The 17,710-nt window shown below is 41.5% G+C and overlaps 1 protein-coding gene across 1 annotated transcript in view; it reads left to right on the top strand.

Annotated features, from left to right (window-relative positions):
• KAT6A (lysine acetyltransferase 6A) overlaps positions 1–17,710 on the top strand; it is a 58,903-nt gene that overhangs the window by 13,520 nt on the left and 27,673 nt on the right. The window contains exons 3-4 of the mRNA XM_056859976.1: positions 13,892–14,000; positions 16,881–16,996. Of these exons, the coding sequence (XP_056715954.1) occupies positions 13,892–14,000; positions 16,881–16,996 (225 nt within the window). The remainder of the gene's footprint in view (positions 1–13,891; positions 14,001–16,880; positions 16,997–17,710) is intronic.

Here is a 17,710-nt window from a genome sequence, read left to right as displayed (position 1 = left end):
AGGTTTAAAATTATTAAACCAAATTTATTCAATGAAAAACTAATTAGGAAATGGCCTACCCTAGACAGTAGCAGTTCTATTTGAATATTCTTCTTTCCTGTAATTTCTGTCTGGGTCAATTAGAAGGGCAGCATTAATCTCTAAAATAAACATAATGCTTCCAGAGAGATCTTCAGTCTCAGAGGACCATACAATCCAGAGAATTTCTGTTCCTGTTTATGGGAGGAGTCTTTAATGCAGCCATAGTTCCTTTTGCCAAAATTAACATAACATTGCTCAGGATAGGGAGGAAGTAGAAAAACTATATCTGTATTTGTAATGATGGAGATTACTTTTCTGGTACAGGTGACTATTGGACAGGCATGCACAATCATGTCAGAACAAGCTTTCTGTGATGGACTTTTGAGCCCTTCCCCTGGTATAAGAAAAAAAAAAGGTTTATCTCATGCTTTCTGGTCTTCAGCTTAAGATAGTTCACACCACTGGCACCAGCTCTATCTTCGTTTTGGCTGCTGTTGTTGTTTGGGGGTATTTTTTGAGAGGCAAGACATTAATGTGGGCATTAATATGGTAGAGGTGGTTTGCATGTTTCAGGTTGCAGTGAGGTCCTGGGCCTGAGGATGTTTTTCTTTCAAAAATCTGTAGGCCACTTAACCACAGCCTAAAAGCAGTGTATAGTAGTTGAAGACTGCTGCTCTAAATGAAACAGATGAAAGGGGAAGGCGTTAGTTGGCATGAGTGAGAATCTAACATCTGTCCACCAGGTTTTTAACCTCTCCCTTCAGGGAGCTTGGGACAATGTATATGTTTCTTCCCTCTTCTGTTTTATCCTAACAACATCCCTGTGGGGGATGTTAGGCTGAGAGAGTGTGACTGGTCCAAGGTTATTCAGCAAACATCAAGGCTGAGCGTGGTTCAAACTTCAGGATTGAGCCGAGACTCCTTGGTCCTAGTCCATTAGTCTAACTGCTGTAACACAGTTAACTAATGGAAACGAAAAGCAAGTGGAAATTCATGGTTGTCCAGTTGAATTGTTGCACTGTGCATTGGCACTAGCTGGGGTATTCAGCTTCTTGCACTGTGCTGATCTTGCTGTTGGGGAAACTTGGTCTAGAGGGCAGACACACCTATCAAAGCAGACAATGTCTGGAGTCAACAATTATTTTGTATTTTCTGACACTTTCTTTGTCAGCTTTTGGATGTCTGCCTTGCAGGTTTGTTAGGGTTGGTATTAATAGTAGTAGTGTATAATTGCTTGTGTCCACACAGCAGGGTAGAGAAAGCATTGTGAGTGATAACTGACTTTTGGAATGCCCAGTCTGTAGGTGTTCTACAAACAACTTGCACTGATATGCATTGGTAGGAAGTCAGATCCAAACAACTGCTTAGGTTCATTAAGGGCTTCTATTAATCTGGTGGAATTTTTAACCTCTTTAAAAACTGGGCCATTTCTCCCCCCCTCCCCCCATAAACTTCACTTGCTGAAGATTTGTAAGTATAATGGATAGCATTTTGGATCTCTGTTAGTGCTGCTTTTCTTGTAATGGAAACTTTATAAACAAACTCTGAAGCCAACAGCTACCTCATAGAAAGTGGACATATTTATGGAACAGTTTGTTTTTGGGTGGAGACAGCATAAGCATGATTTGTGGCAGTCTGTATAGTGTAATAAGATGGGGGGAGACCTCACCCTTGTGAGCATTGTCTGTCCCAGCTGGAGTTGGATTAGGGGAGTCGCTGTATTGCAGCTCACTCATCTGACAGCAAAGCCATGGGTCTGAACAGATGGCCACCATCTGTGCTTAACTCTGAAAACCCCAGTGCCAGAAAATTTAGTCTGAATGTGCTTCCCTGGATTTGCGAACAGGTGAAACGGTTCCTAATAACCTAGTGTATTGTACAAATGACATCCATTCACGGGTTTCCATAATAGTGACACACAAAAAAGCAACAGGAGGATGGAACAGCCTGAGTGCAGTTTTAAACAGTGTAGGTGGCAGCACACTGGTATCTGTCTGAAAAACCAGAATGAATTTCTCTTATTGGAAGACGCGGGCCTGACTGTGCAGGTGTATTTGGGAAAGGTGCATGTCAGAAACATTGTTTTAATTGCTGATAATAGGAACAGAGGATAAAGCAAAATATGTGCCAAGTTGTGGTGTTTTCTGTCCGAAGGATAGTGGATGGATATTGGCTGTTCTGTCTTCAAGAGGCTGTCATAAGTGAATTACATTCCTCAGCAGGAGGGTTTGCAGTAATGTTGCTGAATTGGAACAATCAATCAACATTCATGATTTGTAAGTACAAAGCACTCTGATGCTAGGCTTGAAAACAGCCACTTGCTTGCTTTCAGTAGCACTGTAAATTAGAAAAGAGGGTTCTTTCTCTCTCTTTCAAGCCTCCAGTATACCACAAATAACCACTGTAGATATGTGGGCTAGAAAAAAAAAGACTGATAAGTTTTTCAGTGCTGTACCAAAACTTTCAATAAGACAAAAAATATGAAGAATAAACTGCAAAGTGTATGCTATCCAACTTCCGCTGGTGTATCTGCTCTCCCTCCTAATGGTAACTAACCTGAATATATAGTGCTGTATTGATGGAAACGAATTGGTTAGCATTTGTTCAAACATTGCCCATTTTGTCAAAGAGAAGATCCCGTATATTTTTTTAAGAGAGAGAATATGGTTAAACCTAGCATCAGGGACAGAGGCCATGGGACAGACCCCCTTCTTGCTTCCTTCCATGAACTGAGTGGTCCTATGTCATTCTGTTCCTACTTCCTAGCTGTATGGGGCAAAACTCTACCCTCATATTAAGCCAACTTCATCAACCAAAATACTTGGTTTTATAACCCCAAAGAAGAGTCATTAAAATTTCTGATGATTTTTTCACCTGTTTTCAGAGCAGCATGCAAAGTAATTACTTCAGGCATTGTGAAAAAGGGTAGAACCTTTGGGCTAGATCCAGTGAAGTGTTTCCATGTGTGCAAGGACTTCTATCCATTGAGCAGCCTGAAATCTTGTTCTGGGGGGAGAAGGGGGGGACCCCTAAGACTGGGCTTTTGGGGAAGGAGGCATTTCAAGCTGCCATAAGGGGTGGGGGAGCAGCAAACATCATCCTTGGTGGGTGGAAGCCCTTGTGCTTGTGGAAGCGATGCACTGGATCTAACCCAATGAAATTAGAAACCATAGCCAATGGTCAAATTGGTATAATAAGTGCAGGTATAAAAAATTGGACCTAAAATATCAGTTACAAGATTCTGTTTTTGAAATGTTTGGAGAGATGATGTATCTAAAACGATATACTGAAGAAAACATTCCAAAACTGCTGGGTACCCATCAAAAAGGCTGTGCATAATATAGAGGTCATTTTTTCCTCTTTTCATGGTTGAACCTGAAGAAGGGCCTCATTTGTTGATCTTGAGGTATGTATGGAGGGGCATATGGAAGGAGACATTCTCTAATTCAGTTTAATTAAAGCAACTCATCATATCCTTCCTGCCGTCAAACTTAAATTCGTGCCTGTGACAGCTGGAAACTTGCTTTAAAAAACAGATTATCTTCCAATTCAGCTCATGTGTTCTGCCTCCCTTCACTCCTTCCCAGCTGTTGTGGCACTGTTCAGCAGTTCATTTACTTAAAATTAAAAGGCTACTAGTTCTTGTGTGTACCATAGCCAATATGCTGTGTGTATGTGTGTATACACACTAAATAAATAAATGCAAATTCCACATTCTGTGATAAGAAAAGGTGACTTGAGTCTTGCATAAATTCTATAATTTAGACATTATTTGCATGGCTTCTTATATGACTGTATAATTATATTTGTATCATGGCTGGGAATTAGCAAAAAGGGGGCAGGCAGTCTAACACAGCCTCACAGTAAGACAATTATTTGCTGCTGTTTATTGACTATGCAGATATGCTTTCTTTTTAGGTTGTTTAGCAGTTGTCAGCCTTGAGCTTTCAGCTTTGTTTATATATTCACCTGGATCATATTCAGTAATTGAATTTTCCATTTGTGATGCCTGTTGGTATCTATGTGTAGTTTTATAGCTTTGACTTGTACACAAGAACCGCATGCATATATAGTAAAATAATAATTAAAAAAATTGACAGGTTGTTAACCAGCTAAATAGTTGGCAGTTCTCCATCAAAGTTCAGTGTTCTATTTTGTTTTTTTGCAGAGTGACAGTGAGTTGCAAGGTGAGTGTTTGAAGTGTTCCCTTAACTTCTGCAGTTGTCTGTTCATGTAGGCTAAGCTATTTCTTTCTTTATTTCAAAGCAACAACAGAAAAACCTCAAAATTCAGCCAATAGAATTAAAAAAGAAAAAAGTATACATAGAGACAAATATAACACAGTGGTGGCAGATCTACACATAAGTTTCTATAAAAGGTTTCCAAATACCTAAATGTAAGTCAATACGCAAATGTTGTCTATGTGCCATGAGTTTAAATATTGATAGAGTTCTAAGGTCCTCAGTCTATTGATTTACTGGAGAGCCAAGTTGATAAGCAGCAGAAGTGGACCCTTCTGAATCTCTTCTCATTCACAGGAGAGGAGAGGTTTTTAGGAGTGCTTGTCTGCCTTTGACTTATCCTTTTAGAAGTGGGCATAAATCTGTTTTCAGATTCCCTGTTCTTGAGGAGGGAAGGTAACAAAAATAGTCTGAAACTATACTTTGGAAGCTGATCTGTCTGAATTACGTTGCAAAATGCAGGGTCCTGTGATTGTGGGATTCCCTGCTGCTGTTGATCTTTTGGATTACAAATTGCAAGATGTCATAGTCCCACTATACCCACTGCATTGGTCAGGCTGCACATGGATTACTGTGTGCAGTTCTGAAGGCCTCCCTTCAAAAAGGATGTAGACAGAATGGAGAGGATACAGAGGAGAGTTATGAGGATGATCATGGGCCTGGAGAACAAGCCCTACGAGGAAAGGCTGAGGGACTTGGGAATGTTTAGTTTGGAGAAGAAGAGGTTGAAGGGGGACATGATTGCTCTCTTTAAGTATCTGAAGGGCTGTCACTTAGAGGAGGGTAGGGAGCTGTTCTTGTTGGCAGCAGAGGACAGGACTTGGAATAATGGGTTTAAATTACAGACATTACCATCTGGATATTAGGGAAAAAATATTTTTACAATGAGAGTAGTTCAACAGTGAAATCGGCTGCCTAGGGAAGTGGTGAGCTCCCCCTCACCAGCAGTCTTCAAGCAGCAGTTGAGCAAATACTTGTCAGGGATGCTCTAGGCTGATTCTACGTTGAGCAGAGGGTTGGACTAGATGGCCTGTGTTACCCCTTCGAACTCGTATGATTCTAGGACTGACATCACTGCCGGGTTTCCCCTGGAAGTTACGTCAGTCCTCTCTATGAATCGCCAGCTCTGATTATATTGCTGAAGAAGTGAATGTGTAGTTGAGACTATTCCTGGGGATGAATTGTGGATCCAGCAGGACCATGAAGGAAGTGAGCCTAGATGAAGTCACTGGAGTGCACAGACATGTTAGTGAAATGGAAGGTTGGAAGACCTGGGGTTTTTGAGGGAGATGTGTACACTGAGGCTAGAAAGGGGTTTTTTTGGCCTACAGTAATTAATTGCATTGCTGAGATTACTAAACATTTGAGGGAGTAAGATTCGTGATATATCAGTTGCTCTGATCATATAAAGTTGCCTTATATTTAGTCAGACCCCAATCCCTGTAGCCTGGTACTGTGTGTTCTTGCTGTTGTGTGACCATCTATTGTCTTAGGCACAGGTCTTTCTAGACTTGCTTCCTGAGGTCTTTCAATTGAAAATGTCAGAGATGGAGCCTAGAATCCTCTGTAAGCAAAACATTCACATTGCCACTAAGCCCCCCACTTTAGGGAATTATTAATATTTTGGGTATATTTACAGATCTCTCATCTGTTTTTCCGCTCCCATCCAGTTCAGACCATCCCCCCATCATTACCAAAAGGAAATTAAGATCTTAGTTACTCTTATCCATAAATTTTGTCTTTGGAAATGTTGGTATTCATGTGATAGAACTTGTTCAGTGAACCAATAATTACTGCATCTTGCAGAATGAAGCAATGCTTTCTTTTTTGTTTGGTTCAGGAAAAGCTAGTAAATGTTTATAGCATTTATCCATATTATAGCCAGTGTAAAAACTGAGAACTGTTGTTGATAAACCCAGCAATTTCAAGGAATGTTCTAGCCCTCAGAGGCTACACCCTAACGAACTATGATGACTTGTAAACCATGAGTTTTTTTGTGTTAGCTGGCCCAGGGAATTGTAGTATATGGAGACATCCTTTGACATGGAATTGTGAAAGGAGAACAGACAGATTTCTGGTGCTTTTGTGGGAGACTTTTTTTGGCCATCTAATCACAGCTGATTTGTGGCGACCCCATAGGGTTTTCGAGGCAAGAGAGGTTCAGAGGTCGTTTGCCATTGCCTGCCTCCATGTCATACCCTGGTATTCCTTGGAGGTCTCCCATGCAAATACTAGCCAGGGCTGTCCCAATCCTGGCTTCTGAGATCTGACAAAATCAGGCTAGCCTGGGGCTAGGGCTGCAGATGCTTTTCTGAGAATACTATGGCATTATTTTAAAGTGCCCTTGTAAATATCTGAGAAACCTAACAGGAAAATCTGTTAACCGCTGATAAGAACTTGCTGTTCTTTCCTTTCTGTGCTGATCTGTAGTTTCATCAGTGCCTAAGTTGGTACTGTGAAAGTCTCAATCCTATGGCAAAATAATGAAAGAAGAATCATTTATACACACAAGCTTACCTGCTATAACCTGGGCCATTGTCCACTAGCTCAGTTTATGATTTATTTCCTTACTATTAAAGATGCAGCCATTTTTTTGAATGTGATACTTAAATGTTCTGAACATATCTTTGGCCTGGGTAGAGAATTTGGAAGAATATGATATAGAAAAGCAAGGCCAAAATAGTGATGAACATTCGGGGATATTTGCTCCTTAAAAGGCCAGCATAATGGGGCTAACAAGAACTGCAACCATTTTTTGACATAACCAGTGAGCAGACCTCTAGCAGAGTGAACTGTGCTTCAGATGAACTTGAAAAAACAGAAAACCAGATCTCCAACTGTTGCGTAATCATGTTTAGTTGGCATACCTGCTTAGCACCTGCCTATAAAGCCACGTTGTACTTGGCTAATGTTAATTAAATGTGCCATAATATATAGTGGGAGGAGACAATTGACTATTGTGATGCAGAGCAGATGGCAGCAGTCGCTTAACAGGGAAGTTTCTCTGAACCTCAGTGGTGAGCTTACTAAGGAGACAAATCTTAAATCTCTGGCTCGTAAGAAAACCAAGAACATAAATATAAGGTAGATAAAATAGGTAGCTATAGTTCTTAGAAAGAGGAGTTATGTGGTAGATAACACAATGCTTATTTTATTACTTGTTTAAAACATTTTAAAGCTGCCTTTCCACCCAGTGTAGGGTCCCCAAGAAAGCTTCCATTCTAGATAATAATGTAATTTTCATAGTTAAGCAAACACTACTAATGCTCTGCTTTGTGCTTATTTGACCCATCAAAAGTACTTGCCTTCTTTTCAAGTTTAAGAAGGTTGTTGGCTGTCTGGCATCCAGCAGGTAGATATAGATATATTAAGTGTCTAAAATGGAAGATGAAAGCCCTTAAAAATAGAGCAGGGAAGGGCTTATTACAGATTAAGGATCACATCAGGATGACTTGTTGTCACATGCTCATATACTTGGGGAGGAGCTGTAGCTCAGTAGTAGAGCACCTGCTTTCCACACAGAAGGTCCTAAATTCAATCCATGGCATTCCCATGTGAAAGGTTCAAGTTTTATGTGATGTGAAAGATATCTGCCTGAGTCCCTGGAGAGCCACTGACGATCCGAATAGACAAGACTGATCGTGATAGGTCTGGTTCAGTATAAGGCAGATTCATACATGTCTGCAACCAACAAGGCTAGACTTTTTCATCTAATGAAATCCGAATGATGGCAAGCACCTCTTATACTGTCAAAAGCATGAATGGGTTTCAGGTTGATCTCCACTTCTTCCTTCCTCATCTTGAATGAAAAGATAACAGGTTGTTGTTTGAGAGAGAAGTATTTCAAAATGTTTTAAAATGTTTAACTAGTGATCCTACTTGGAGGAGATAAGAAAAACAGCAGATTTAATCTATGAAAGGAGGGGAAACTTTCTATTGTTGAACTATTCTTTTATTAAGGGGAAATCGCCTTCCTTTGAGTCATTCAAGAAAAGGCCAGATAGGTTCCTGAGAACCGATCTTGTTTTGGGAGCAGAGGTTGAACCAGTTGAATTGTTAGGCTTAGTCTATTTTTGATTTGGTGTCTTATCTCTCTTTTGAGAAGCCAAGCAGCACAGAAGTCCAAAAGTGGTTTGTGTAGGCTAGTCCAGGATCCTCCCATTCAGTATGAGAGCGGTCCTAAGGCTCAGGCAAGCTGCTCCCCCTGAGTAAACAAGGTGGCAAACCCACTTCACTATCCTTAGGTTGAAGTTCTGGCTTTATCCCTCTCAAGCAGTGAAAGCTCATGGACCTAAAGCTATCATGAAGGATTTGTGCTTGAGGATGTACCCTTAAGTGGTTGATGATTACGTGCAGGTTCCTCTGTTTTTAGAAGCACCCTTTCAGGGCTGAGAGGAACAAACTTGGTTAATTTAGCAGGAAAAATATCCTTGTTGAAGTTAGTTGTATTCAGATGAGAAATAAAGGGCAAATGCTTGAACCTTGAGGCTGCAGTGATTTATTTATCAATTTCATGAGCAAAGTAGAATTCTGTCTTATGCCATTTAAATTATGATTGAGTGTATTCCTAAGAGAGAACCTTTGTAGCTTGTTCTGAAGGCTTGATGTAGGAACTGAGTGGAATTTTATGTATCCTGCAGCAGGAGATGATACAGGCTTCAGTTCTTAAAACCTATGCATGTTAATAGGATTCTGCAGTTTCCGAGGGTACACTTGGTCAAGGAGTTCAGCTATTGTCATAGCGCATCAGGATTTATGATATATTAAATCTTGGTGAGACCTTAAAAGTGAGAGATGTTGGTTCTAAAGAGCCCAACTGTACATATGTGCTGGTACAAAAGATGCTTACTTAGGTTCAAGATTGCAAGATACATTTATTGTACTGTGTTTAGTTGTAGCCCTATAGCTCCCTCCCCTATTTTTTCATCTTGCTATTTATGTAGCTTTTTTACAGTGCTCCCCCCCCCACACTCTGGAAAAGCTCTGTCTTGACTACTTGTTTTTCTTTTCTTCCCTCCGCCTGCAGTGATAGTCCTGAACAGAGACAGATCTGTCAAAAATGTTGCTTGTTGACTTTTTGGAGTGTTGTTGTCGGACATAGAGGCAACCAAGATATTTTTTGATGAAAACAATGTAACCATTCATGATCACTTGCAACTCCACTGAGTCATGAGTCTCCCTCTGGAGGTCATCGTGTTGACATAAGCATGGTGTAATAGCCGACCTCCTGTCCTTTTTCTGTCATTCTGCTGCTGTTTCTGCTACTCCAGTCACATGGTGAAGATCAAGGGACACCTTTCAGTAGCAGATACTTACTGGCTCTTAATTCCAGTCCAAAATGATTGGGCTGTAGCTGCATCTGTTATTTCCTCCCATAAATTGTTTGCTCCAAGCTATTGAGAACAGAGCATGGTAGAAACTGAACTTGGGTAACTTGGAGCGCAGTTAGAAAAGATGCAAGAGATCAGGTTTCCCAGTTTCTTTAATTTTGTGTAAAAGCTGCTATATCGTTCCCCCTCCTTGTGAGCCAGGGTAATGATACGACGTCTTGACTCCCCTACCAACACCATGTCCCAGAGAGAAACCCCCCACTCCTCCTGAGCCCTTATAGGATCGAAAGGTTCCCTTTCTTCCTACCCCAGCAGCAGGGCCCTGATCCACACCTGCGGCAGCTGCTTTTAAAAAAAGATTCTGGAGAGCTAATCAGGATATCTGGAATCTTGTCTAGTTGCACCCTAAATTGCATGATGAGGATTCCATCTCAGAAGTTCAGTCTTTGCGTGTGGACTTGTAACCACAGAATGGGATAGAATGAGTGCTTCTGTCTGCAGAACAGAATCACTGGCTGAAAAACTGTGTGTGTATGTGTGCACGTGTTTGTGCTGATGCCTTTATTTCCGTGGACGGTTTTTTACTCTGTATTTCTCAGTGGGAGCAGTTTAGTCTTTGAATATGTCAAGCAAGTTGGCTTCCCAGACATCCTTTGTATAGTAACAGCATGTGCTGAGAAACTGGCAGCTTTTAAAATACAGTCACTCTTTCTCTCTGACTCTACCCTTCCCCCCACTCCCCCTCAAGCTTTGGTGACATTACATAGATAGATGTGCTTGCAGGAAAAAACAGCAGAGAGAGAGAGTTGAGCGTCTGCCAAAACTCTGCAGTCTGAAATGGAGCTGCCTTTCTTTCTCCTTCCCCTCCCCCCTCCCCTGTTTTCCCAAGTCTTCAGTTGTGTACATGATTCCTCCCCCCTCTTTTTCTAGGTTTCATTACGGAGAACATACTCTAGCAGGGAGATCTTTCCTCCCATGCTATAATGCTTGATTCTAAAGATTACTCTCACCAGGTTTCCATGCCTATTCAGTGTAATTACATGTATCCTTATCGCATCCTAGTAACGTTCAATATGCTTTCATTCTAAACATACTGGCATTGATTGGACTTGTAAAACTGTTGGTTTATTGTTCAGTGACTCCCTCAGGGACAATAGCTGGAGGAAAACTTCAAGCTGTGAAAAATGTTTTTCTTACCCTTTACTGTGTGTGATCCTTTCTCAGTGCCTCTTCAGAGTTGCTTTTCTAAATCGTCTTCCTTTGGTTGTTGATTCTGTGTGTGTGTTAAGTGCCGTCAAGTCGCTTCCGACTCATGGTGACCCTATGAATGAAAGTCCTCCAAAGTCTCCTATCCTTGACAGCCTTGCTCAGATCCTGCAAATTGAAGGCCGTGGCTTCCTTTATTGAGTCAATCCATCTCTTGTTGGGTCTTCCTCTTTTCCTGCTGCCCTCAACTTTTCCTAGCATGACTGTCTTTTCCAGTGACTCTTGTCGTCTCATGACGTGACCAAAATACGACAGCCTCAGTTTAGTCATTTTAGCTTCTAGGGTCAGTTCAGGCTTGATTTGATCTATAACCCACTGATTTGTTTTTTTGGCAGTCCACGAAATCGGTAACACTCTCCTCCAACACCACATTTCAAAGGAATCTATTTTCTTCCTATCAGCTTTCTTCACTGTCCAGCTTTCACACCCATACATAGTAATAGGGAATATGATGGCATGAATTAATCTAGTCTTGGTGGCCAGTGACACATCCTTACACTTCAAAATATTTTCTGGCTCCTTCATGGCTGCCCTTCCCAGTCTCAATCTCCTTCTGATTTCTTGGCTGCAGTCTCCCTTTTGGTTGATGGTGGAGCCAAGGAATAGAAAGTCTTGAACAATTTCAATTTCCTCATTGTCAACCTTAAAGTTGTGTAATTCTCCTGCAGTCACTACTTTTGTTTTCTTGATGTTCAGCTGTAGTCCCGCTTTGGCACTTTCTCTTTTAACTTTTAGCAGTAGTCTTTTCAAATCTTCACTATTTTCTGCCAATAATGTAGTGTCATCAGCATATCTCAAATTATTAATGTTCCTCCCTCCAATTTTCACCCCACCTCCAATTTTTGTTGATTCTACAAGTGTTAAAAGGGTAAAGTAGGGCAGTGGTATGGATATAGGCTCAAGGCAGGAGCTGTGCCTTGACCTTCCCAGCAGATCTCTTGCTGGGGTGTCTGGAGGACCCTCTGTCTGACCTTTATCAGCTGATGCAATAAAAGAGTCTGGAGCCCACACTTTAGTGGTATTTCTGTGTGCAACATCTGTGAAGTCCCTTCCCACCTTCTCTCCCTTTCTCCTTTTCTTTTGATTACCTTGTTCCTAGAAAACATGTGAGTTCTGTCAAATGAACCATCTCTTTACCTAAATAGGCATGAGGAAGCTTCACTATGCTACTTTTGGGGAGAACTAAGCAGCAAGGAATGAAATAAATTGTGGCAGTTGACCAACCTTGGATGGGAATCCACAGAATTTTTTACTGCTGTGCTACACATACCATCTGAGAGAGTGATGCCTGCTGCTTTCAACCGGGCAGCCACCCCTCTTTATAAAATGAGAGGTTATCATTTTCCAATGGAAAATGCTCTGCTCTCATTTTCCAATGGAAAGAGTGTTTGCAAGGTTAGGAAGTAACGTGTGAACTTCTTGAGCCTGGGAAAGGGGTCAGACTTCCCTGGCCAAGCTAATAATGACGCCAAGGCTGGAGGAAGAATCTGGCCCCTGAGGCTCAAAGAGTTTTCCATCTCCGTAATAGAGTATTTGCAAGAAAATACCTGGTCATAAAATTCTACAGCTGTTTGCAGTGAATTATGCAGCTGATACAGGTAAGATGAAGGTTGTACATTTGACGTTAACATTAGTGTGTGTTCCTAATGATTTCTAACATTAGGTTTGCCTTTTTCAGTGCTGCAGCTCATGAAGCTTAGTTTTAGTAATAGTCTTATCTAGAGATTATTCTCTAGATCAGAATGTTACCAAAGACTCTGGAAAGACAGCTGATGTAGGCACTATCAGTGTCTACTTGAATTAGGCTTGTTGCCCCATCTCCTTATCTGTGTACTTCTGTTAAATACCACTTGCCATTTTGCTGCCTCTTCAGTTTGGAATTTCACCATCTGAATCATTTAGTTGTCTTGCTGTTCACCTTAAATTCAGATCACCTTTAAATGTTAAAATAGCCCTGGCTCAATACAGATCTTTGAGATGCTTCCTTCCTTCCAGATATAAAAATAATGTAAAATCTTATGATTTTTGGCTTCTCACGTAGATTTATAGGATCAATTTATCATTTAAAGTAATTGATCAGCCATTTAATTTCAGGCTGCTGAGAAGACAGCAGGCACCTCATTTGGGTTTCACCATCCCCTTAGGGAACCTAACAGCCATTCCACCAGAAATTGTTAAAATTAGTAATGCTAATTAAATACTTCCAGTGTGCATGTTGCTTTGAGAAGTGACCAGTAAATGTATTAAATTGGAGTTTTCAGTTGCCACAATTAACTTGATGCTTAGCTTACACCGTACACAGTCACATTTGCATTCCATTATTCCTCCCCCAAGCTTCAAGAAGTTAGTCTTTACAACAACCTTATAAGAAAAGTTGAAGACTTTTCCTAGGTCCACCCATTGAGTCTAATGAGTCTTTCTAGATGGCATGTCACCCCCTTCTGGGCTGAAATTAAGGCTGGAAATTTTTATGTGCCCTTCCTTGCAAGAAACTGAAGGTGGCATCCATTCCTCCATTTCACCCTCACAGATACCATGTGAGGTAGGTTAGGCAGAGTGATATCCCAGGGTCACCCACAGGGCTTCGTGGCCAAGTGGGTGACCCTGGGTCTCCCTACTCTTAATATGGCACACTGTAACATGGCACAGGCTCTCAAGTCAGGCAGGACTTTTTCTAGCTTCTGATTTGAATCCTGCCAGCATCTGGGAGGGTCACAGAGTGCTTTTGGGCATGGGGCTTTTTTGCACTAAACAGCTTTCCATTTATTTCCCCTATCATACCCCCATCTGCATCTCTGCCCTTTGCACAGCTACCTGGAACTGGCTCTTTGCACATTTCCTCTTCACCAGGCTCCATGGATTTCAGGGTTAGGGGCTAGTAGAGTTGGATACTGGGAAGTAAATTGCCTGTTATATCCCCAGTTCTTTGACATGAAATTTACCGCTCCTTTCTAAAACTTTCTGTTATGGAAGTACATTTAACAACACACATGTTAATGAATACAAAACTGTTTTGTTTTGTTTCCCTTGCAGCCAGTTGCTGAACCAATCCCAATCTGTAGTTTCTGCCTTGGTACAAAAGAACAAAACCGAGAAAAGAAACCTGAGGAGCTCATCTCTTGTGCTGACTGTGGCAATAGTGGTATGTATATCTTCTGTATCTTGGGCGATGAAATCTGTTGCAAACATATTGATTCATCAATTTGGAGATGCTGCCTCCCAACATCGCCATGGTACCAGCCCTGATTCAGTACTGGAAGCTACTAAATGGGTAGGGGGAAATTACCCTTGCTGGGGAAGGGGAGTTTTTTTAATTCCTTTCCTAATTGCTGCTTCTTCCCCATATGCAGTTGAGTGATGAAATTGGCTAGACAGGATAGCAAACAGCTTTTGATTTATTGAGTTTCTCTGCTGCAACATTCAGAGCCAGAGTTCTTCTGTCTCCTTGCTTCCCTCCCCTAACCTATATATGCAGCCATACAATTAAGCATTCATCCTGTCATATATTTAATTTAAAACAAAAATTCCTCTAAGCTAAGCTTCAAAACTGCTTTAGGAATGGATGTGGGCATGTTAATAACCAAGATACCCCCACTGTTGTGTCAACCCCTGCACTTGACTATTGCCAGGTTGTGTTGTTGGGGACTTATTTTGTGTTTTTCTGGTATTTCTTGAAAATTCTACAGACACTTGCAAGCCAAAGGGTCAGAAAAGAATGTGTATACTGCAAGAAAAGATAGCACCATTTTGTTCAGCCTTGAGGCATTGTATAGGAGACACTCCCTTGTTCTTGCTGTAGAGCTGTATCACCCAACTGAAAGTAAAAAGGAAGCTGGCCAAAGAAGGAAAGCACAGAGTGGCCTTCAGGTTATTTGCATAGTTTGACCATTGCTGGATCTGCTGTTGTCATCTATCATGCAGAAGCCACTGTGTGCTCAACTTAGAATCCAGTCTGCAAAAAAAAAAATAGAATGAAAATTTGCCCCTCAGCTTAATGAGCAGTTAGGCATAATTTGAGAACAGCACTGTGGTTGGTTCACTATAGCTTTTGCCCCTTGCTGGCTGCTGCAGTTATACGGCTGAATGTGCCCCCTGTCATTTCAGGACCTGCCCATCGCCAGGGGTGTTCAATATTGTATTAAGTTTAACTTTTAGTAAAAAGAAAGCCTGTTCAGTCTTAAGGGCTGTAGTGATAGTACTGGTACTTGACATAACTCTTTCCATTCTAATCATACATACCTAGAATCCTGTGTGTGTGTGAAGTGCCTTCAAGTCGCAGCCGACTTATGGCGACCCCTTTTGGGGTTTTCATGGCAAGAGACTAACAGAGGTGGTTTGCCAGTGCCTTCCTCTGCACAGCAACCCTGGTATTCCTTGGTGGTCTCCCATCCAAATACTAACCAGGGCCGACCCTGCTTAGCTTCTGAGATCTGACGGGATCAGACTAGCCTGGGCCATCCAGGTCGGGGCACCCAGAATCCTAGGATACTTTAAAGACTAACCAGTTCATTTGTCTGGCACACAAGACAAAACAGGCTATAGCTACTGTTAGTCTTTAATAAAGTGGTTAGTCTTTAAAGTCCAACAGCACACTTAGCCTGTAGTAGCAGAACAATTAATACAGCTACCTTCCTGAAATTTGTCACATTAGTTTAGTAGACCTACAACATCCTTACCATGTGCAACATTTTTCTTGTACTCATTCTTGTGGCAAGGGCATGCATTGGTTGATGTATAGTTAACCAACGGCATTAGAGTCAAACTAGAAGAAAATAGGGTAACTCTCTCTGTCTTGGCCCAGGGAAGTAACTCTGGGAATTTTAAACACAAATATTTGGATGCAGCCTTAGAGCAAATAACTTTGAAAAATTGCTCTCTGTATGGCTAGCTTGGCACAAGCCTGAGCTTCTCTTGGTTTACACAGTTCTTCCTGAGTGGATGGCTTCCCACTGTTGTTCTGATGATTGCATATTTGGGCAAGACTACAGGGTTTGCTTCCAAAAACACGTCATGAACATTTTAGAAAATTTATTTCTTTTCTCTCCCAAGATCTGTTCGAGGCATCTCACAAAGTAAAAATAATAAAATAAACTTAAAAACAGCGACATAAGAATTATTAATATTAAAACAGGCTGGGGCAATAAAACAACATTCAGCAGTCTAAAATGTTATCTGTAAAACAATCCTCAGGCTAGAAGCAGAACATTAAAGCTACTAAAAAGATGAAACTTCTCATTTAAAAGCCTGGGCAAAAATAATTGCTTTGGTCTGTCACCTAAGGACAGTAACAAAGTAGTCAGGCGAGCTTAAAGGGAGAGGGTATTCCAAAGGCAAGCTGCTACTGCTGCAAAGTCTGGTTTCTACCTCCCTCACTTGTACTGGCCTGGGACCATCTTGGGAAGATTATCTTAGTTGGCGGAATGGACAGTATAGGAGGAGGCAGCCCCTCAACTAACCCTGGCACCAAGCCAATTAGGGCCTTAAAAGTAAGAATGAGCACTTTGAATTGAGTTCGGAAGCAGATGGTCAGCCAGTACAGATCTTTCCTTGCTAGGGTGATTCAGTCCCTGTATCCAGCCCCCTCAGTAGTTTGGTCCTATCTCAGAGTGCTAAGCATATACTTCTTTGCTTTGCCAGTACTGGAGCCTTACTAATACTACATGCAGGGGTCCGATGCAGTGACTTTTTTTCTTTGCATCTTCATGTTCAAACCAAAGGAATAGTCATAGGAGCTGTAGAAAGTCCAGAGCAATAAATTGCTTGAAATCACACCTATATATAGCGAGACACAGCTCATAGAAATCACAAGCAGGAGACTGTCCTGGCTGTGCTGTGGCTTGCACATAATGTCCATGCTTAATGGTACCTACTAAGGGGAGAGGCCCTGCCAGTGTGTCTACCCTGTACTATTCTCCTGACATGTACTACTTGAATGCCTGCTTTTCTTGGCTACTTGCCAAACCTTTTTACATATACAGATCTATAATGCGAGCTGTGAAATGGTCTTCTTTTTTTGGTACAGGTCATCCATCCTGCTTGAAGTTCTCCCCGGAGTTGACAGTTCGGGTGAAGGCCTTACGATGGCAGTGCATTGAGTGCAAAACGTGCAGTTCCTGTCGAGATCAGGGCAAAAATGCTGTAAGTGTGTGTGTGGGGGGGGTAATGCCCTCTAAAGTATAGACGGTTAATTCTCTGACAATTCTACAGGTGGAGGTGAAACTAGGCATAACTTTAAGGAGGGTGGAGTTGATCTGAACAGTGCTAAAATTGGGTGGAAGTTGTAAGTTTAGCTCAGTAATTAGTTCAGTGCTCTGTTCCTCTGCTTAACAGTGACAGTCAAACAAGATAAGGATGCCAAGAACAAATATGATCCTCAATCCCCATATATCAGTGATAGGCAACTAGCAGGATGTGGACCAAATCCAGTCTGCGGACAATGAACAGTGGGGTTGCCAGTTGTCTGTGCCCTTCTAGTCATTAAACAGAACCTTGTAGCACCAGCTAACCTTGATGCTAGCTTTAGGCGGGAGGGGAAATTGGTGAATACATGGGTTGTTCTATCCATATAATTTTTAACAGTTTTTCTTTTCCCTTCCAGACCAGTCTGCAGCTTTTAGCCTCTTCTGTGGTTCCACTGTTAGCAGCAACTAGGGAGAGAGGGGAAAGGATCTGTTCTTGCCTCCAGTGGCTTGCTCACCAGTCAGTCTAGCTGCCAGTTACTTTCATATAAATATGCACAGTGTGTGGTCTTATATTATTAGCTCATAGGGCAATGGTTTAGTAGTACAGTATTGTGACAATAGCTTGTGTCCCTGGATTTCTGTAAAGGCATAAAAGCATCATATATTACAA

Source organism: Euleptes europaea, chromosome 14, assembly GCF_029931775.1.
Source record: "Euleptes europaea isolate rEulEur1 chromosome 14, rEulEur1.hap1, whole genome shotgun sequence".
Lineage (NCBI taxonomy): Eukaryota > Metazoa > Chordata > Lepidosauria > Squamata > Sphaerodactylidae > Euleptes > Euleptes europaea.
The sequence above is the reverse complement of the archived record's forward strand: the minus strand, read 5'-3'. Positions and strand labels throughout refer to the sequence as shown.